This window comes from Notothenia rossii (genome assembly GCF_949606895.1).
Source record: "Notothenia rossii genome assembly, chromosome: 4".
Classification (NCBI taxonomy): Eukaryota; Metazoa; Chordata; class Actinopteri; order Perciformes; family Nototheniidae; genus Notothenia; species Notothenia rossii.
In genome coordinates, this window is record NC_136902.1 from 63,777,325 (window position 1) to 63,800,443 (window position 23,119).

Here is a 23,119-nt window from a genome sequence, read left to right on the forward strand (position 1 = left end):
CGGAAGAATCAAATGGATGATGACGTTTCAACAACGAGGCCTTTTGGGGAGGTATTTTCTGTGTTAGAGTTTTACTCGCTACAGGGTGTACTTTAAGGGTTTTGGCTCTGCAGACCGTTTACATGCATACAAACCTTCATAACATAACACACAAGGGGACGGGTAATAACCGGAAAAGCATGACATGGGAGCTTTAAACCATTTGTTTGTTTATTATAGTACTGGATGATTCAAGCATCTGCTAATTACACCTTTCTTTCTGCACAGACACTGCCCGCAATCCAGAGTTCATGGAGATGCACAGTGGAACTACTGACCCTCCTCTTTGCCTCATGATTGGCTACACTGACGGGATGCAGCTCTGGAGCGTATCTGTAAGTCACTCACCTCATTTGCCTGTAATGCTTCAACCTTTTTACATTTTCAAACAGGAGTCTTTGTGCCATAACGTTTCATTTCAAGCACAAATTTAGATGGATATGTGTAACAGTCAGTCATTTTCTTTTCTTTTTAAGTAATAAGTTACATAACGATATTTTGCCATAGCTATATTGTACCCCACTAAAAAGGTGATAACGATTTTAAAAGTGAATGCAAAGTCACTATGACAAAAACAGTAGATATAGTTCCAGAAATAGTTTTCATTGTGCCATCAATAAAATATGTGAAAAACAGGCCTGTTTAGGACTGGTGAAGCTTAACTCTACTCCTCTTCAATGTTACCAAACTGAAAAACTAACCTCAATGAAGATGATGAACAACTTTTTTTACTTTATGTCTCGAGAGACAGTCTTTAAAATATATTGGGTAATGGAACATTGTGTATACATAATGTCCATACTGAGGTCAGTCAAACCCAAGTCAAATGATATCCACTGTCTTAAGAAAGGTTAAGAAAAAAGCAAACAGGAAAATATGTACTTCTTTGTGTAGTGGAATGAATCAGTCAGAACAACCCTACTGACTGATCTAAAAATTTGGCTACTCTGATTTACTGGATTTCACCCCATTGATCAAGTTTATTATTATTTTTATCCCACACATCTAGGATGTGTGCTACTGTATACATTAACTATGTCACTAGTTTTACACATGAAAAATATTAACTTTCCATGCTGTAGTCAAAGCATTTTCTTGAGATGCTCTCAAATGAAACACAAACCCAAATGCTAAAGCTAAACAATGAAATATGCTGATAAGGGGTATCTAGAAAAAAATAAATAGTTGTTTTTATCATTTGATATTAACCAGTTATCAATGCTTGGTTTGGCTCTTTTCCCTGTTTAAATTCAACACTGTGTTGTAGTACATACCTTGTCCACTAGGTGGCGACGTTGACCATGTAACAGACAGTATTTGGTTCCAACAGTAGCACTAGCTTCTACTCAGAGCTGCAAAATGTGCCAAGATCTAAAGGTCGTAGAGAAAACAAACGATGAGTAAAGATGCACATAATGAAGATTTGGTGTGTAGTGGGCAGCGATTGATAGGTCATACATCTATCATTGGCAGCCAGATGCAGCCAATCAAAACGTTTATTTTTAGTTCAGCTTAATGGGAATTAAAAATAAATAAGTGAGTCTGACGTTTTAGCAACTCTCTCTCTCTCTTTATATATATATATATATATATATGTATGTATATATATATATATATATATATATGTATATATGTATGTATATATATATATATATATATATATATGTATGTATATACTGTACATATATAATGTCACCAAGTCAACGCATTAAATTAACGCAAATCAAGGCATAGAAAAGTATTTAATGTTTATGTTATTCATCAATGTACCAATGTTACTAAGTTGCTGCATGTTAAATAATACTATGTAGACAAAAAGAAAACATTTCTGTGATACAGTTAAATGAGCATATCAGGAAAATTGTCATGAATCATTGTTGTAAAGATGAATAATAACTGCTCATTCAAGTGATGCTTGTTACGGAGAAGGACTCAGGTCAGAGATAATCAGGACAAATTGGGGGATGACCTCGCCATTGTGTATCTGAGCGCCCCATGGGTTGGAATATAGATAGTTCTCATCCTTTCTGAGGAAAAATATAAACTACCTCTGAAGTGTACATCAAAAATGCTACCCAATAAACACAACAAAAAAGGAGAAAGGTAGTCATAAGGCCAGAGAAGGGTCGAGTGTTTCAATTTATCAACAGGGAATAATTGCTCAGGGAAATGTCCGTCCCCTGCCTTGAGCAATATAGCTGAATAGTCCTGGTAATAATAATAATAATTCATTTATTTTATAAAGGCGCCTTTCAAGGCTCTCAAGGTTGCCATACAAACAAATAAAAAACAAGATACACAATAGATATACACCAGCATAAGAAACATAAACAAGACAATGACAATGCAGTATATAAATCAATCAAATAACCAAATAAATAAAAACAGAGGATGTGTGATGGATAATGATCAGGGTGGCTATGCGAGTGTAAAGAGATATGTTTTGAAGCGTGATTTGAAAATGGGGAGAGATTCAGTGTTGTCAGGTTGGAGGGGGTTCCAGAGGGGTCTTTGTGAAACTCAAGAAGCGATGCCATGAGCACACCATGCTGCACTGTAGTACTTCCTAACATACTGTAAGTGTTCTATTTGGTTACTATTTATTTTTGGGAGTTGCATTTTAATATATATATATTTATTATTCAAGAAGGGTATCGTGACTGGGTGATTGTAAAAGCTCAAAACTCTTCCCAAGCAAAATCTTTCATTCAGAAAATGAACTTCTTTGAAGTCAGTCTTGGAAAATCATCAGAAGATTCTCTGCTCTGTGACTTAATGAAGTTACGCACACACCGAGTTTTGCCTGGCATATAGAAATGCAAACTCTACATCAGGGGTAGCCAACGCGGTGCCCGCGGGCACTAAGTCGCCCGCAGGGGGGAAATTGGTCGCCCGCGTGTTCTAAAAATAGCACAAGTCACCGTGGAGCTCCGTCTAAAAATAATTGAATACATTTTTAATTTTTAAAATGACAATATTGAATATAACATTTTAAAAGCACACATTTTGTATGTACATATGTAAGTGAAATGGAGATTTTGTGCGTGAAATTGAACTCTGACCCCAGATAGGTTCAGAGTTGAACTCCACGCACCAAATCTCCGTTCCACCTTTAGCTGAGACAAGCTAGCATGAGCAGCTACGATCATGGGCTTCATCACCACACATACACACACACACACACACACACACACACACACACACACACACACACACACACACACACACACACACACACACACACACACACACACACACACACACACACACACACACACACACACACACACACACACACACACACACACACAGCAGTGGTGAGGGTCTCAGCCTGCCATTGACGTTCAACCAGAAAACATCAGCAGTTAGCTGTTAGCAGTTAGCAAACAGAGATCACAGCTCCTCATATCTTTTCAGAAACTGGACAAAAGTTAAACAAGTACAAACCACAGACTGTCTGTGTCATGATGAATACAGTCGCTGGTTTATTTATTTCTGTAGGCCGTTGTTATGAGTGTGGAATGAGCATATACAACGTTAGCTTATTCTGGTCGATCCAATCTCCATTCAGAAAACAAGCATTTTAAAACGTTTTTCGCCTGCCGTCTTGTCTGCAGACTTGTCAAGCATTAATTCATGGTTTTTACTAACCGGTATCAGTATGTTGTTACTTCTGCATCATTTAGAAACGTGTATTACAATTTAATCACGGTAAAATATGTTCATTTAGTTGTAGTTGTAGCTCCCGAGCCAGCGCGTCTTGTTTGAATGATGCGAGTAAACACAGCTGGCAGCAGCGGTGAAACTCAAGCGATTAGAGCGAAGTCGCATCCGGTGTGAACGCAGCATTACAACTACCCCCGATAGATCTCGCGAGAATGTGTATAAATATAGATACATTTTCATAACAAAACAATGGGGTTGCTATAGCAATGGTAAATCATTGTTAATAATTATTGTGAGGAATAATTAACATTAACATGTGATCAGACAGTCCTTCACATACAGTAAATTAATATGTATTCTGATTATTATTAATAATAAAATTATCATTAAAGGTGAACCGTGCAATTATGTTATTCAGGAAGTTTGTATCAAACAAGTAGCCCTTCGTATTACTCAGTACCCTTGAAGTAGCCCTCGGTGACAAAAAGGTTGGTGACCCCTGCTCTACATATATCCTTTCAACAACATAGTCCCTTATCAGTGTAACCTTAACCGCGTGATCATCCACAGTCTGTGTGTAAAAGGACACACTCTTACTTTAACTTTGAACATACACTTTGACGTGAGCTCCTGTGTTACTCACTCTCACTGTGTTGTTAGAGTGGTGCATGAATGAGTCTAAACCCGGGAATGAGTTGGCATTTTAGATCTTCTCATTTCCCAACAGCTTTTTTCTTAGAAGCCTGAAATAAATTCTATGGGCAGCACCAGCTTATGACATTTTTACGTTTAGTTTCTGGTGAATTTCTGAAGCTTTTACATGTCTTTGAAACTGCGGTTGATAACAAGTGGCTGAATGAAACTATTAAATCTCATCGAGCTGAACGCAAGTCCGCCTTTAGCTTAGCGGTGTTGACGTGTAGTTTGTTTATAGAAATACGCTAGCTTTTTTCACTTTTGCATTTACGCTTTTATAAAAGTAGTGTTAATTTTTGGAGATTATCCCGCTGAACAAAAGCTTTGATTTTCAGAAGTTGCCATAGATTTTAATTACTGCAATTTTCTCAAATCCAATGAAACAAATGTATTGCTTTTTGTCGAGGAATCCCCTGCAAAGTTAACTTTCAGGTCGGCCTTCAAAATTATGTCATCCTTGCACAGCTCTATATTGGTCGAGCAAAGGATAACAGCTGTTTTAGCCACACTACTCACACCCAGTGAAAATATAAGCTTGGTAAGGCTCTTCTGCCTTTCACTTTAATTAGAATACCAATTCTGATTCACACAGTGCAGCAAAGCATGTTATCACACGCTGTCTTCCGTCATTGTTTTTCTTTCAGTTTTTAAAGTTTATGGGATGTTCCTGGATTGTGTTTTTTTGCAGGGTTTTAAGTAAGCACTGAAGGTGCCTCGGTCTCTAGCTCTTGAGTGGTTGTGAAGTGTTTGTGACATCTGCTAAACCAACACCCTCTGTAATGGCCTGGCAGGCTATGAACATACACGTGTACACACACTTTCACACACTTGCGAGAGAGCGACTTCAGACTAGTTGTATGGATGTTGACAGAGCTGTTAAGGCGATGAAGATTACTGCCGCCTAACACTAAAGAGGTGTCATCCAGATACTGATAAAAGGCAGACTGTGGTGGACTAGTTGTCTGTCTGCATACGTGTTGAGATAATATACCTGCTTGGAAGAAAAAGTGTCAGCAGTTTTTGTAATACAGCTACCAAACTGCACGTTTTTTTGCTAGCAATGCATTCATGCGATCACCTGTTACCTCCCAAACTAAGTTCTTCACTCTTTTCTTCAGGAACACAACTATTTAAAATAATTGACAGAACCTCATAACAAAATGGGTAATTTCAGGGAACTATACGCCAACAGATTGCGATCTTTATTTTCTTACAGCATTGTAAAAATGCTGGAATTCTGACTTTATAATGGGAAGTAACTCACGGCTAAGACTTTCTGCAGTGATGATATCAGCATTTTAATATTTTCGTAAATTGTACCTTCCATTTGTTTGTTGCTCATACTTGCCTTACATCTTTTCTTTAGTTACACACAGGTTGTCTTTTTCAGAATGTTGTGGTGATAATAGTTTGACAGAAAATAAGGAATAATTGACGTTGGTTATGAAATTCTGAAAAGTATTTCAAATCTGCATCTTGCCCTCATCGGCGGGACAGTATCTTTAAATGTTGCAACAGTCACAGTGTTACATTAAAACCCAATTTAAATGTAATGATAAATAATACTGATTGGACCTGTAACCCACTTTCCTTTAATTCAATTTCATTCCAGATTTTAGTTCAGTTCTGTGAACATTTAATTATAACAATTGACCAATCCAACATACCTAATTCCAAATAACATGGAGGACACAGCATTGCATGACATTGAGCTGACCTTTTAATCCGAAGCGGCGTCCATATTCTTTTAGAACCATGCCTACAGTAGCAATTTTTTGGTGTGTAACTATTGCCTCAAATATGCAAACATGGCCACATTCGCTATATTTAGACACCTAGCAAATCATTTGACAATATATAAAGAGACAAGTTGCAACATCCTCACGTCGCTTCACCTGTACCTTTTATCAGGTCAGCTGACAGTGAGTGCGATCCTGAGATGCGTCACATAAAAAGTAAAATATAGTTATTTTTTGAAGCAACACTATAAGTTGTGTTGCATCGTTCTAGCTTCATGTACTCTTAAGGTTTTAGTGCAGCGTTTTATTAAAGCCCATAAACGAGCACCTGTTACCGTCCGATCCCCGAAGCACCTGCTGCCTCCAGACCTCCAATATGTTCAGCACTGTGTCAGTGAGCACACTCACTTGTGAATATGCCCTAGATATCTGTTCACAGCTTATGGTATTACATTTGAGAGATTAAAACAGAAGAGCAGACACTGTGTTTCCACAAAAACATCCAAGCCACAAATGAAATGAATATAATGAATAACCGTGGGCAGGGAAAACAACTTTGAAAAAGCAATTTGGCATATTGCATACGCCGTGCCACTAATGTAATGGTGGGTATGTTTTTGATGGCAGTGGATGTCACACAGAGCCATGTAAGGCGAGGATGAGCAGTGGGGTAATGCACAATAACCCGGCGCATTAACCTCTGGCCCCCCCCTCTTCCTTTTTAATCCAGCAAATTCCATTATTCTCCCTCCCAGATCCATTTGCCTTTACAGGAATCCTCCCCTTCTGCCAACCGCCTTTTATTCCTGCTATCAGTGCTGGTAAAACCTGCCCGTGTCTCCAGTGTTAATCTACCACTACTGGGTTTCAAGCACTTTGAATAAAAACACAGCTGCAAATCCGCCACTTTGGAAAGGCTACTAATTGCACAAAAGAGCGATCATCCCCTCGGATGGTCTAAAAAACTTCAAACAACTAGATTAAAGCACAAGTAAAGTGATAATACATGTTTCGCTGTAATTTAACGCATAAAAGAATAACAGCACAGCACAACAGACATTCTGCGCTCAAACAATGTGCCAGTACACACGCTAGACACAGGCCACTGACCTCATATATCTGCGTCATTGCATATGAACACATGAAGCTTAAGCCAGATTGGGCAGACACAAGCAGATATCCATTTAAATGATTTAAACAGAAATGCTTTAAAATCCTCTTTAATATGACAACCTTTAGTGTTTATCCTTAAATGTCTATACTAAGCTTGTGCACATGTGCTGGAATGCACTTGATCGGTATAGTGGGTTGATGAAGAGAAGTTATAGAAAAAACAAACACTCAAAGCACTTGCGTTGATCATTAACTGTAAAACCATTAACACTTGAACAGCTTTTGTGTTTTATTTCTTTCCTTGTGTGATTGAGCAATTTTGGAGTAGTGCAGTGAGGATGTATTTTTGTAGGCAGACCCAGAATTTAACTATTAGATATCAGTATATTGCAGTAAAGTAAACTTTTTCGCCAATACAAGTTAATGTTACTTTTAGTCACGTTTAGCAGGATAATCTCGACACATTAACCCTACTTAGTGATTTTTGACGCCTAATGCAATCATCAGAAATGAAAAGCTAACGTAATACTATAAAGAAACTACAGTATATCATGTTCCCATGGCTGTACATCACCGCCGCTATGCTAAAGGTAGACTTGTGTCGGCTAATAATGTTAATTACCGGTAGTTTCATTTTTTCACTTGTTAGCAACCATCGTCTTTATGACACATAGAAGTTTGGACATTCACAAGTGGGATATTTTTGCTGACACATTTTATGTCGTTGAACACAACGGGAACATCTCGTAAGCTTGTGTTGACTAACAGACCATATTTCATGCTTCTAACAACAAACACGTTCAAAAAAACCATTGACTCCAAGACAAGGGAACGGGAAGTGATAAAATGTCATTTCCGAATTGTAGGACTCATTACTGAACCAATATTGAGTAGCTGTTGATACATTCGGATATTAAGAATTGTACTTATGGGTACCAACCAAATGTTGTTGTTAGTAATAGTAGACGAAGAACAGTAATAGGTAGCTGCTATAGTTAGCATCCTATCTGACCAAAATGAGTAAACACCATCGAGACGTCAACTGCCGGGCTCTGCTGCCCAGTTTGTCTTGCAACGTTATATATCATTTTACTTTACTGTCTGTTTTTAACACACAGTTACAGGGACATTCCAATGTTTGGCTGTCAGTGTTGTCTTTGGAAATGCACAAGTAGGGCTAAGAATTAAAAAGTACTCTTTAAGAATCGTAAAACTATCCTGTATATATTTTTTTGTTTGTTATTTTTTTCATTAGAGAAAGACTTCTTTTGTACTGTTGAACTCTCAGTCTGTACTTTTATATGACAAATGTATAATTGATCTGTATATGTTTAATATATTTTCTTTATTTCATTTCTTTCAGTTGGCAGGCGAGGCCCAGGAGCTGTTCTCAGTACGCCACGGTCCTGTTCGAGCGGCGCGCATCTTGCCAGCTCCTCATATCAGTGAGTATCTTCAGTACTATACCCTTGCTGTAATATGAAACAACCAACTTTAAAGCACACACTGTTTATTTAAACTCTGATCAGCTTATCTAAATTAATTTGAGTTTGTACAATGCTCGACCTAATATTATTTAGATGTAATGTACCATGAGGCTACACATGCTGCTACTTCAATGCATTTACAACATGGTACACATGGTGTTTTAGTTTGTTTTGGTATTTTAACTAATATCATTTCATATGTTTATCATAATAACACCCTTTTCAATTGATATACATTTTTCAGATAGGAAGATTGACTTTACTGTAAAGACAGATAGAAACATAAAGACACATAAAGAAACATAAAGAAACCACTAGCAGGTTTCTCTCCAACAAATAATCAGTCTCTGTGCAGCCTAACCCTAACACTAAACCAAAGGGGAACATCAAAGTATTTGGTTTGCATAACTTGCAGGTAAAACACAAAATAACACAAAGTCTATCTTTTCAAATCTTCAAAAATCGAAATACATTTCCAGAAGTACCTGTCTGTTCTTTTCAATATGTTTTCTTAAGTCCTTGGAAGAGTATTTTCAAAATATATTTCAAATATCTGTCCCGTATTGGATAACTTCAATTTCAAGGTCTATTATTAAATGTATTTTTTATGGCACAATCTAATGCAGTTTTGTTTTTTTGGCTTTTAACTGTTGCTATATCATTAAAATTAAACAGTGCTCCACCCTGCTACATCCTAAAGTCAATCAACGCTTAGTGTTGGTTTGTGGCAGCGAGCCTCTGCAGTCAGCTGCAGCTCTCCTGCTGCCAAAGCTGCTCTGGCTTCACTGTATACAGAAGTGCCCCCTTGCTGAAAATGCTATAAAATACATTATATTTTATACGTGGGTGTGTGTATGTGAAGACGTGTGTGTGTGTATGTGAAGACGTGTGTATGTATGTGAAGACATTTATTTTTGTGTACCTGTTTTTTCAATATAAGGGCATGTAGAGAAGAAAAAATGTATTGTAGACATCCATGTCTCCACACACACACACACACATGCACACGCACACGCACACGCACACGCACACTTACATTAGTACATAATTATTGATCTTGTTGTATTTCTTGGATATAAATACACATTTGATTTAACAGGTGATGCAGAAAAAGTCATGCTAATAGAATGGGTACAAAACCTGGTCCGGAAAGTAATATTGTTTAAATGTACACAAATACTTACATTTATTGCCATCATGAGAAGCCATTGTTGCTTCCCATCAGAAGCAGTAATGTTTTGCAATCTTAACCAAATGTTCAGTAATAATTACCAAATGCAAGAAATGATGCACATCAAGTTGTGTGAAGTTATACATTAAAATCAATTTATATTTCACAACTGCTATATTCACTGACTCTTTTCCTATAATTTTAATTAGTGTTTTTGACACAAACATACTTAATTGATATTGCATACATGTTCATATGCTGATAAACAATTGCACGTTTTACTCTTTTTCATTGTTGAACTCTTAAAGGCTAAGGGGCAAATTGGTTAGTGGATCCACTGATTAGATACATTCCAGACATGAAGTTTACATTTTATCTCTGCAGGTGTCAATCAGTGCCTAGAATGCTGCCTAGAAAGCAGCTCTTTGGTTTGTGCCATTGTTTGTGAGAAAATCGCCTTTCTGTTCTACGTCCTGGTTCCGGTCTTTTGGCAGATTTCAACAACACACAATGGCGGCATTTGAAGAGCACTGGAAGTGGATGAAAGCAAACCACAGTAATCAGAAGCAGCAGATAGCCCCAATACATGAGGGGAGCAATTCTCTCCGTAGAAAATAAATATGAATTGTACGACTGGAGGGAAGGACACTGATTGCAATCTGCTAGGGCGAGAACAGTGGTTCACTGTGGTGAGACATTAAAAGGCCGATTGTCTGCCATGCAAGGCCGTGGGCGGGCGGACTTAGAAATACCCGAAAATAGGTGTTGATTATAATAAGACAAGGTTACCCTTTCCTAGAATAGAGAGGGAAGGAATGGTTTTCCAAAGGGAGTAAATGCATTTATCCACATCCGCTCCAGAGTTTACGACCTGTGATCTTCTGCTCCCTTGTGAAATGAGGCACAGAACTGTTGTATGTCTTCAAAATAAAGCTACAGTTGGGATGCTCCAACACTATAAAGTAGGGCTGTCAACGTTAATGCGTAAACGCTCGAGGTTAGTCTTATTGCGTTAATAAGAAAATTAATCAGATTACCAAGTTCGACAGAAACTTGCTCTCACAATTCCAGCGTGGATATTCACCATGGCAATGAAAAGGGAAAAAAAAAAACAGAGGAATTGGCACAAGCTACATGTATTGCACTGACTGGAGACCACTGGACTTCAGTTCGCAACATAACTACCTTGGTGTACGGCACATCTAATTTGTGACAAATGTTGTGCACTTGTTCACTTGAGGTGTGGTTAAAAATGGAGGTTAGGATTGTTGCTGAAACAAGAGCTAGCCAGTTTATTGAAGTTGAACATGAGTGCGAGATAGCGAGCAAGATCCCCACTGTAGGAACAGAGAATGCTCGCAATAACGTATCGGCAGCAACAATACAAGAATATACTCTGTGAACATTATACAGAGGGTGATCACATAGTATGGGCAAAAGTAAGCTAAGATGTTATCATATAGTTTTAAAAAATGGTTCCCTTACCAGCTTTTTTATAGCACCACACGTGTATTTGTTTGATCTCCTCCCAAAATACATGTTATAATAAATGTTAATCGATTGACAGCAGTTCTAAAAATACTTAAACATTTAACAACAACCAAGTTGTCTGAAAGGTTTTAATCCATGTTACAGTATTATCTCAACGTCCCTCTGTTACATTGAAACATGCAAACGTCTGCATGGAAGTCAGTAGTGCTTGCTTCGATCAAATAAAAGCATCTTTTATCATCAAATGTTGTGACTTTTTCACTAATCCTCTTAAAGGGATATTTATGTTATGGCTCAAAATGTTGACTCTGATGACAGACACATGAAAGAAGGAAGGACCCTTTGTGGAGTGTTAAAGGCTGCTAGGGAAGTCACATTTGCTCTCATGCTACAATACAGGAACTGGGCCTGATTATTGTCAAGCCTGAAATTACAGAACCCCAAAGGCTAACGTCTTCCTCAAACTAAGCGTCCCCCTGCCCACAATCCCCTGATCCTCTGTCCGTCTTCATGAATGAGACAATCAGGGAAAATACGGGATCAGCTTAACGCAACATATTTTCTCTAAATGTCTTTGTTTTGTGCCTGCTGGGTTTTACAGTGCTGTAATTCCACCCTGAATCCCCAAAACAAACAAGGATATAGACAAAACATTTGTAATTCCTTTTTTTTTTTTTTTTTACCATTCAGCACATTTATCTTCAATTTTATCAGTTTTTCTGTCCTTAGCTCTTTTTGGGGTAAAGTTTCCTTAGAAACCTCACACAGTGAAGGATCAGAACAATTTTAGCAATCCAAAGTCGATACCAACTGTGCTTTCCACTTTTCTTTAAAGGTCACCTATTAAGCAAAATCCACTTTTTCATATCTTTTATACATAAACATGTAAAGAGATTCTGAAAGTTTCAGGTGAAATGAATTCGCTCCCTTGTGTAACCAATTAGCCAATCACCAACCAAGGTAACCCCCACCTTATCACCTGAATCTCCTCCTAGAGCACCATTGTGTTCTTTCTAACCAAATATCTCTCAGAGGGGCGTGGGGAGTGGCTCCTTATTTTCATCTGAAGTAACAGACAGAGAATCAGCACTTTTGACACAGGAGGGATGCTACAATGATCTGTTTGGTGTTTGAAGCCAAACACTTCAGAGACATGTTTGTATGTATCTGAGACCTGTGATATATTGATGAAAAACAGTATAATAGGGGACCTTTAAAGGATAGTGGTCGGCTCACTTGCTTAAAATGGCACAATCTTGGGAAAAATGTCTTCTTTTCTTGAAAATGTTTTGTGACCGTAATTGAATTACAGTGCAACAGTAATGATTTACATATTTCCTGTCATCGCAAGGCTTCCGGCGTTGGTAACACTAGAGGCCTCACTTGTTAGATTAAAGAATGTCCCTCTTTGTTGTTGAGATTATTCAGTTTTTCTCAACCATCTTCCTTTGACTTCTCTTCCTCTTCAGGTCCTCTGAAGATGGACAGTTTTGCTGACAAGAGACCTCTGCTGGGGGTGTGCAAGAGCACGGGTTCCTCTGGGTAAGTTCCAGTTTCATAGTAAAAGATGACATCACTACCTTACCCAACAGGGTGTTTTAATTTAACACTTATAATACAACCATTGTAGTCACTGTTGCAGATTCCATCAGCCAAATATGAGTTACTATTTGTTAAATTATATTCGGCTGGGATAAAAATCTCAAATATCTTCATACCACTGCAATACATTATTTTCGCCTAATGGGTAAAATAAACAATTACAATGGCAACATGATTTCCCCAATTCATGTAGCAATTTTATACCCCTGGAAATAATTACTGCGCTTTATTCTTTATTCTTACTTAAGTATGTATGCTGCGTGTATTTGTTGTCGTATGTTGTGATGTTTTTGTTTTGATGGCACCTTTTAAAAAGGGAGAAGCTTTTCTTTCTTTCATTGTACATGTATAATGACATTAAATTATTCTATTCTATTCTGTTCTAATTAAGGATAAAAATGCCTTACGTAATATGTGATGGATAACAATAGTTTCTTATGTTGATAGAATTCGTTTTTAAGTTGACTTTCTAGCAGCTTTATACGTCAGGCACTAGTTAGGCCAAAATTAAGTTCTCCCCCCACAAAACAAAACTGTCCAGAAAGCTAAATGTGCCTTGTTTTTGGGCATTGGGTTTATCAGAGTCTATTTTTCTTAAAACAGTTGAGTTTCTAAACCAAACCTCTAGATCTGAACTAAGTTAGGAATTAATCACTTTCCCATTGTTCTAATTTATTTATTAGTGCAGTTTTAATTATATTATGTTTTTTTTTAAATACATGCTTACCATATGTTACCCAGGACATGTTTTCTAATGTGATTATTTGACAAATGTTATAAATATATCATGGCCAAGATTTAATATTTTTTACAATCCTCTCCATTTATCACCCATCCAACTTCTTGTTATAAACACTTCATACGCAGCCAACTGGAGCTTAGCCAGTGACGTGGGCTGCTAATTGATTCATGGATTTGTAATACCCCCAGTGTTTCCCCTAGGTTTACTGCTTTGGCAGGGTGCTGCTCGGGTACCCCGAAACATTTTTTCGGGGCACACAGATTTTTTTTATCCTCTGGAGCAGAGAGAGGAGCTGTCCGTTCTTCCACGGACAACATTTTTATTATTATTCCGCCGGGTTATTTTGGCCCTCTTCTCCTCCCGCATTGAACATCGCAGAAACTCCGTTCAAACATCAAAACGTTCAGCTCGGTCGAGAATCGATTGCTATTATTTTTCTCATTCATAACTTTCATAATTACAGAGATACATCCCATAATACATCACATTTTTAACATTGAAGTCAATGGAGGAAATCGTCAGACTTCAACAAATCTTCATGCGACTTCAACTGCTAACTGTTCATTCATACTTTCACTCAGAAACCTCATTCCAACTTTAAAATGTTACACATCTTTCTGACATAATTTGTGTTAAACAACTTTTAAATCTGATTCTTACTTTTAGAGGTATTAAACATTGTTCAGACCTTGTTTTAAAGGTTTTCTTCACATTTTAACATTAACTAGAGTGTGTGATGTCACAGCTAGAGTGGAGGACACCTTGAAATTCGCATTCGTATTTTTTTTTTAAACTGCCATAATTCCCAAACCTTACATTCCTGAGACATAATTTATCATGACAAACGTAGGAATACATCTCGTAGCTTGAAAAAAGACAAATAATTAAGCAAAATAATGAAACAAAATGCTTTTTGAGGGCATGAAGTGACAAAAACATTCAACATTCCTCCATTAAACCCCATTGTAATTTCAGGCAGATATTTCCTCACGGCAGCAGCCGCACACCTTTAGTTAAACTGCCAAAAAGGCCACATTATTAACCTGAAACTACACAAAAATTACACTTCAGATACTCAACTTCCTTGACATGCTTCACGTTTTGAAATTTCACAGATATCTGTTACGGTTCTTCCACAAAACGTTCACATGTAAGAGGTTTATCTCTCATTCAGAAAAATGAAGCCTTTGATCTCTACAGAGCTCGTTAGCTCAACTATAAACACCTGTGTAATGGAACACGATGATGTCATCACTCCAACTGACATGCTCAGAGCAGCAGACTTCAGATAGCAGTGTGCTAACAGTCCAGCCGTAAAGACATCTACAGGACAGTTTTGAGATTTCTTCAAATGCCGTTGCCATGGCAACACAATGCTCGCCTTGAAATATGGTTTCCTCATAACTTCAGTGAAAATACTCATAACAGCCCAGAACTTCACAGGTTTGGTAACGATGCAGCCATCAACGCATCTAAGCGTAGTATGGGGTGTCATCAAATGCCGTTGCCATGGCGACGGACCACTCGCCATGAAACACGATGTGGCTGTAAATCCAATCGACACGGTCCAATCGTCCCCCAATCTTCACTTGTATATCACCGGTCCATGCCTCAACAGCTCTACACCAAATCTGAGATTTCACCATAAGCCGTTTCCATGGAAACGCATCCCTCGCCATAAACATGATGTCGCTATAACTCCTATGAAAATGTTTAAAAAGTGCTCAAATTCACATGTGTACTAACAGTCCAGCCATCCCGTGTCGTCAAATGCCGTTGCCATGGCGACAGATAATTCGCCATCAAGTTAGTTCACAAGTTTGCCGTTCAAATATTCTGCGGCTTTTCCAAGCCTTTTTACAGTACTTTCTTTTCTTCTCTCATCACACATTCAAGCCCCCACTGTTCATGTATCATTTTAATCTAAATTCTTCACTTTCTTCTTACACATTACATTTCAGCATAGCAGTTTAGCATCACATTTTCAGCATAAAGCATTCCCGCTAGCAATTTCTTCAGGAATTGCATTCTCTAGTTGTTATTGATATCGTACAGTAACAAAGTATTTGTACATTAAAAAGTAATAAAGTACAGTGTTACACTGCACTTTATTACTTTAATTCAAACTGTATTCCCTTCTTATCATGTAGCCTACACTTCTTCCTTTCATTGATACATTTAAATCACCTGACTACAGCATATAACATACCTGCTGCAACCCTGTGCTGCTGCTGCTGCTTCTCTCTGCCTCATCCTCTATTGCTGGAGGCAGCTCCACCTCATCTGATCTCTGATATAAAAGCAATCGTGTTATGATCATATTGAGCTATTGGTGTGAGTCTAACATTAAACAAGCAGTCTGCTTGTCATACATTACTGACGATACATTTTAAGTGGCAATTTGTTGAGTCACTGCCGCTAAATGCCGGTAGCATCAAAGCTAGCAAATCCTGCATTAGCCTCACATCAACAAGTGACAGAACATCCAATTATCCTGAGCTAATTTACTGAATAAACCAACTCACATCTCCTGTCTTTTTTTTCACCCAACTCATTAGACTATTCTTCTGCTGGCGTTTCATTGTTGTTTTCTGTCAAATTCAATACTGTAGTTCTAAACCGCGGTACCTGCTCACCATCTGTGAGCTATTTTTAGAATGCGCACGCTACGTTCGTTGTCGCGTTCACCTGGGCAGGCTGTGTGTGTCCTTCTCCCGTGACGATAACGGCTTGAGGTTAAAAAATAATAATAAACAAATTTGAAACTGGGGGGACACACAAACGGGCAGACAGCGGAGCCGTTGTTCTCCTCCTTTCCTCCGCTCTTGTCTCTGATTGTGAGTGTGTGCATTCGCATGTGTGCGTGTGGGGAGGGAGTGGGGGGTAGCAGAGCCCCGCCCTTCAGAAACAGAGCGGAGGGAGAATGTGAATACGCAAGGCTGTGGACACTGAAACATGCACATTGGATAAATAACGTTTAGTTTATTTAATAAAAGAGCACATGTTCAATGTTAAAAGTGACCGTAGATAGATTACTTCAGTTGCAATTTGGTGCTATATATATATATCTTTTTTTTAAAATAATACAAAAAAAAAATGTAAATAGAAAAAACAACAACTTGAATTTCAGGCAGGGCGCGGGGCTCCGCTGGCAGGGCGCAGCGCTGCCAATGGTAGGGGAAACACTGACCCCTATGATTGGCATGCAAGCATTACCTGGACACCCCTTTGGCAGACAGAAAGGAGATCTAAAGAGGACATATTATTCTTATTATCAGGTTCATATTTGTATTTTGTGTCTCCACTGGGACATGTCTCCATGCTTTAATGTTCAAAAAGCTCTTTATTTCTCTCATACTGCCTTTGCTGCAGCACCTCTCTTCACCCTCTGTCTGAAACCAGAGCCAAGTCTGCTCTGATTGGTTGGATGGCCGCCTCTGTTGTGATTTGTCAAACGCTTAGAGTTGTGTCGGAAAAGTCCCGCCCCTTAGCCTATCATGTTCAATGTGTAGAAGCGCTGGCCAATAGAAGCTTGAGTGTTACATAGTGAAGTCACTGTGTAAAAGAAGTAAATGAAGTCCAATAGAAGCGATTCAGGTAGAGGGGGAGTGTGTGGGAGAGAAACTCCCTCTGGAGGGAACACAGGGATTTTAGCCTTTGTAGACCATTTACATGCACTACAACCTATATAATTCACTACAGTCCCCTAACTCCAGTTGGGACTGGTATTGTAATTTCATTGTTTAATAAAAGAAAGTTAATTTAAAAAGCAACAAACTCAAGGTTTCTTGTACTCTCTTCTCCAGTTTATTCACTACTCTTCCCCATTTCCAAATGCCTGTTTCAGAGAATCAAAACATTTAACTCAAATCTACCCTTCGATGGAAATGAAATGAGGAAGGCTGTCTTAAGCTGTGTCTTGATGGAGACCACCTTCTCTATGTTTTCCTGTTGCCGTTGCTTCTGCTTTTCATATGTCCTCAGTGACACAGAGACAGGCAGCGTTTTAACGGTTTGGCGAATCACCCAGGCGTCGCTTGACACTAATGTTGAAAACATGCACTGTGTTGAAAAGCAGAAACCCTGACCTCCGGCTAAATGGCACATCGTGGTTCTTCTCCCTACAGAAGTGCTTGGTAAATAACACTCTGGTTGAAGACGAAAAGGAAAAAGGCTTCCGGGTGCGGCGCAGTACTTTCCATTGGGCCTGTTCATAAACTTCCTCACACAATTTTTAGCATATAATCATTTTCAAATAACAGCTTTTGTTAACCACTAAAAAGGATGCCGTCTTGACACTTAAATGAAAAACAGATTGAAGCCTTGGCCGCTATAGCCGTGATGGTTAAGAAGTTGGTTCAGTCAGCTCTAGGCTTAGATTACAAGATTTGCAAATTAAAGGAAAACCAGAAAAGGGAAAAAGCATGTGTGTGATGAAGCCCTGAACTTGTGGATTTCCAGCCAGGCACACTCAACATAATTTTATCAATGGAAAGGATTATGCGTTAGGTCCAAACAATGTATGGATCTAGTAATTTTCTTGACAGTAAAGCTACATATGCTTCCCTTTCAGTCCATGCAACAGTGCCAGTGGGCTTTAGGAATTAGTAAAGAATCCTGGTGCCATTGCAAACCTTGGTATGTCTGCTCACATGTCTGGAAAGGATTTGTGTTTCCTTTCCCTGTTTGATGCTGTTATTATTTGAGTTCTAAAATGAATAAACATCCACAGGTATAAAACTTCTTGTAGACCTATGGTTGCTCAATTAATATACATGTTATGGGCAAGACAAAGGCTACTCGACTGATTGTGGGTGTTTGAGAGCACACACTTCTGGGGCAAAAGTTCAGGGATGAATAAGTATGCTTTGTTCCTACAGAGTTTGGGTACTGTCAGTGACATTTCCAACCTCCAGCTACTCCTTCACAACTTCTCCAGATGCTTAGAGGATGTGGTCCATTATTTTGACCAATATAGTCCTCTTTCGCTGCAGTAGTAGTGCTGTAAGCGCAATTTCTTTGGTGCTGGTTATACAGACGGATATTCTGAGCCGATCTCATGGTCACTGTTGATTTCGTAGATACTCTTTTAGTTTTTTCTTCGAAGATTTGGACATTCACTGTGATTGTATTTGTTCCATCACCACCGCCATCCCTGTCTCGTACTCTTTGGCAGGAGTCACGCACTCCACCACATGTAAGCAGTCATTATTGGAAAAAAAGAACACCAACAGGGTGTCTCTTGCGCTGTTCTTGTTCTTGTTTTGTTTTCCTTTTCCTTTTTACTTGGATCAGTCTAGCCATGATGAATCCAATGTTTTGTGCTCTCAACCAATATACAAATACATATTCAAAAAGTATTCCATTGTGCTTTCTGATGGAGGTTTGTCAACAACTGAAGTTAAATTGACCAGACTTTCCTGTGGATTGCTATGACTGCATATAGTCCTTTTGATCTGAGCGTCCTTAGCAACGGTCTGCTATTCTTAGCAGCATTCTGCTAGCAAAAAATAGCAGACTGCTTGGTGTTCAAATTGACCAATGAGTATCCAGCATTCAGCTAAACCACATACTAATCTTTTTTTAAGGTGCAAGGCTTTAAATTAAGAATCCACCAATAGTATTCATATGGCCTGTATTGGATACGTATGCACTATAAATCAGTGGGTTACAACCTGCAACCAGGCCACCCAAAAAATCTTAAGGACAGACAGAGACACTTTTCCCAAGAAATTGAAACTGAACATGTCAACACAATGCAATCAAAAAGGATGGCATTTTTCCTTTGGGGTAGGTCATCCTTTTTGACCCTCCAGACTAGCTTTGCCAAATAGCCTTTCTTCGGAAATTGTCAACTTTACTCCAAACAGTTACGGAAAAGCTCTGATCATCAGGTCATGTGTACCTTCATGATCCAGTACTCCAGGCAGATATATTTCTACATTATTTCCGTTCGCTATAATTGTTTTATTGTGTAAATGACATCTAAATCAAATATACATGTGCGAAAAAACGTCACTTTATCTTTTGGGACACCTAAATTCCCGCTTAGTCCTGATATGAAATACACAGACTATTAATTACATGGTTGCAAGCAGTAAATGACACACACACACACACACACACACACACACACACACACACACACACACACACACACACACACACACACACACACACACACACAGACAGACACTTTTGATGGCTAAAGCCCATTATGGCACTAAGCTCTTTTGTTTCAGTGCATTTTCCTGACAGGTTTTGCTCCGTGGACAGGATGTGTCCGTCTTCTGTTTATTAAATGGAAATCATGAAGCCTTTGTAAAAAAAAACGAGCCACCAGATTAAGGGGATCTGGGGAAGTGATGCTTTTTATCCGCTTTATCCTTTTATCCACTATGATTTTATGATGTTCTTCGCTGTCACATTATGACCACACAATGCACGCAGACACATACACTCATACACACACAAACTCACACATTCGTGTTATCCAAGCCAACTGTGTTTGTAGGGTAGATGCTACCATTTATTTATTGCACACCAACACTTTTTTTTAGACCTGCAAAATATTTTTTAGTGCACTATTTTGTATTAATTTCAAATAGAAAGTAATGTTCTTTGATTTTAGTGAGACAATTAATATATGCACATATGAATGAACAGACAGTTTTTAATGAAATTGTTCCTGGACTATTTAGTCATGCTCCTGCATGGAAGTGAGAGTGACTGTAATCTGGCCTTCCACTTCCCCCTTTTTTCATTGCCCCACACATGCACACGTGCATACACACTTGTTCAGGGCACAGGCAGAACTTAAAGGCTCAGGCTTCACTCCGGAGCGTTTATTTTCACTTCCATGTCTGTTTAATGTCTGTCGAAAATACGTTCCGCCCTGCCAGTTTTCCCTCTTCAAATCGGAAGTCAGATTAAAGTCCGTATTGCTGGAAGCAGTTTATGTAAACACACCTTTCAAGCTGAATGATTAGTAGCGACTTTTCAAACCTTTACCAAAACCCTGTTCCTTAAACTAGGCCTCTGCGGTCAAAGCAATTAATAAGTAATTTTAGTTTAAACTTTCCCTTTAAATATATAGATAGGTAGTTTCTTTGAATGATGAAAGATGAAGGAGCATTGGCTTGGTGAAGAAACACTGGTGGTTCTTTGAAAGGCTAATATTTATCTAGCGTCCAAGAGTAGAAATCCGTCCTAAAATGCCAAAGATCGTTTTAGGTCCTTCTTTTGGGTGCTGGGGTAAAGATTAGGAAATCGCTTCAAGGAGAGTTCCAGAGATGACCAAACAGTTTGGAGTTGCCACAAAATGATGTTCAGGCAGAGGTATTTTTTGGGAGGAGCAATACTTTGATGGCTATGAGCTTATAACTGGTTGCATTTCTTTGGCCCATTGACTGTGGAGAGACCGCACCCTTTTCTCTTCAGCCTCCAACAAACATTGTTGGTGTGCAATTAAATGTTTTAAGAACTATAGGATGGATTTGCAGATGTTAATGGGGCATAAACTTACTGACTTGGCCTCACAGTGCGGCTAACAAGGCTGCACAATCTGTTTTTTACTAATAATTTTAGTATGCAAATGAAAACCATGCCTTCACTGCAACAATCAAGCACCTTGCTGCCTAATACTTTCCAGGGAAGCGACCATTTTTTGTGTCAGTCAAAGATGCCAGAGAAAATGCTCATATTCATTCATTTCCCCAACACTCAATGTGAAATCATGGAAAACAACCTCCGTTAATGGGGAAATTAAAGCAATATGAATCAATCGTCCGCTGGTAGAAGTCAATTGAGGAAGTCTTCCTCTGAGGCACGAGGGTTTTCATTCCCCATGTTAAAGGGCCCATGTCATGCTTTTCTGGTTATTACCCGCCCCCTTGTGTGTTATAGCTTTTTCTGCATGTAAACGGTCTGCAGAGTCACAAACCCTCAAAGTACACCCTGTAGTGAGTACAACTCTAACACAGAAAAGACCTGTCTATGCTGCCCCAGAACGCCTCGTTGGAGATTGCTCTTTTTCCATTTGTTTCTTCCGGGAACCAAAATGGACCAATCCGCGGAGCTCCTCACACACCAGGAGGAGTGGGGACCTTTGGCGTAAATGTTCAACTAACAGGGAGTCCCCTGGTTTTGTAATAGACGAGTTGGGATCGCGGAGAAATGCTCTCCGCAGACCCATTCTCACAGCGTTTATAAACCTTTTTCTTACTCAATATCAAGCCACACTTACGGCCCGTCCACACAGCGGCGTGCGCTGAAGCTGCAACGCTTCTGCCCATTCACTTTGAATGGGGTGACGTCACGCTTCGCCGAACTGCATTGTGGGAGCAAAGCGTAGCTCTTCTCGCGTTGCTCGCTGCAAAAGTTGAGCAATGTTCATAGGCCGGAGCTCCAACAAGCCGTTTAGGACGGAGGGTGAATACCGGTGAATACACATACTTTACAGAGATGCTGTATGAGGAACCAATGTGAGTTTGGAAAATTGCACAATATAAATCTATTCTAGTAGATCTCAACAAAGGAATTATGATCAGTAGAAATTGCCATGACATGGGAGCTTTAAGTAAGATGATTAATTGAGGCTTTCCATAGATATGTTCCCTGATTTGGCTTAGTTTTTACCTTGCTCCCTGCCAATCATCTGAGCCAGTAAACTATTATTGTGTGTACATTTAAATGGTTTTATCAAAGCAAACAGCCTCCGCCTTAATAATGTAAAGGTAATTTGCATTGTTACACATACATATTGCATCGGGGCTTAAAGCAGTCATCAAGCCTGTATCCTCATGCACAAACTTTAACGGCCAAGTTAACGTGTCACTTTTATAGATACAGCTTAAAGATATCAAAGCAAAATAAATCAATCAATTTTGTTTCCACTTACTGTTATTTAAACAGCAATTGGCACACAAGGCAAAACTTGATAAAATTGGTTCGGATACAAGCTATGGTTTGGGTTATGAATATTAATATCCACTTCTCTGCTGACACAGAAAGAAGGAATACGATGGATTTAATGACTGAATATACATCCAATCCTAATGTTGAATTTGTTCTTTGGTTATACTATTTATTGTTGGGTAGTCACTAAAGTTGTACTTTTTTGTAATTCTTGTCTTTCTGATTTTTCAGCCTGTACAGTCAGATTTAATGTCTTTGTTTGCATTTTCTTTACTTTTATATAGAGTGTAATGCTTTTATTCATAAACACAAACATGCATTCACACATAAACACTCACAAATTCACACATGCAGGACGCCGTAGTGGCCATTAGACTGTGTGTTCAATAATAAACGGCAGGGAAATGTCTTTCTTCCAGCGCTGCAGACTTGGAGCCGTAGCTGAACTTTTTACCCC

At 38.8% G+C, this 23,119-nt stretch overlaps 1 protein-coding gene and 1 long non-coding RNA gene across 9 annotated transcripts in view; one reads left to right on the top strand and one right to left on the bottom strand.

Moving 5' to 3' along the window:
* Nucleotides 1-23,119, bottom strand: part of LOC307036328 — a 238,918-nt gene that overhangs the window by 65,166 nt on the left and 150,633 nt on the right. The window lies entirely within an intron of this gene.
* Nucleotides 1-23,119, top strand: part of bcas3 (BCAS3 microtubule associated cell migration factor) — a 363,412-nt gene that overhangs the window by 5,895 nt on the left and 334,398 nt on the right. For all 8 annotated transcript variants that reach the window (XR_013807330.1, XM_079676535.1, XM_079676538.1 and 5 more), the window contains exons 5-7: nt 268-374; nt 8,617-8,698; nt 12,872-12,944. Coding sequence is in view for 7 of the 8 variants with exons in the window: in XM_079676535.1 (XP_079532661.1) it covers nt 268-374; nt 8,617-8,698; nt 12,872-12,944 (262 nt within the window). In the remaining variant the exon portion in view is untranslated. The remainder of the gene's footprint in view (nt 1-267; nt 375-8,616; nt 8,699-12,871; nt 12,945-23,119) is intronic.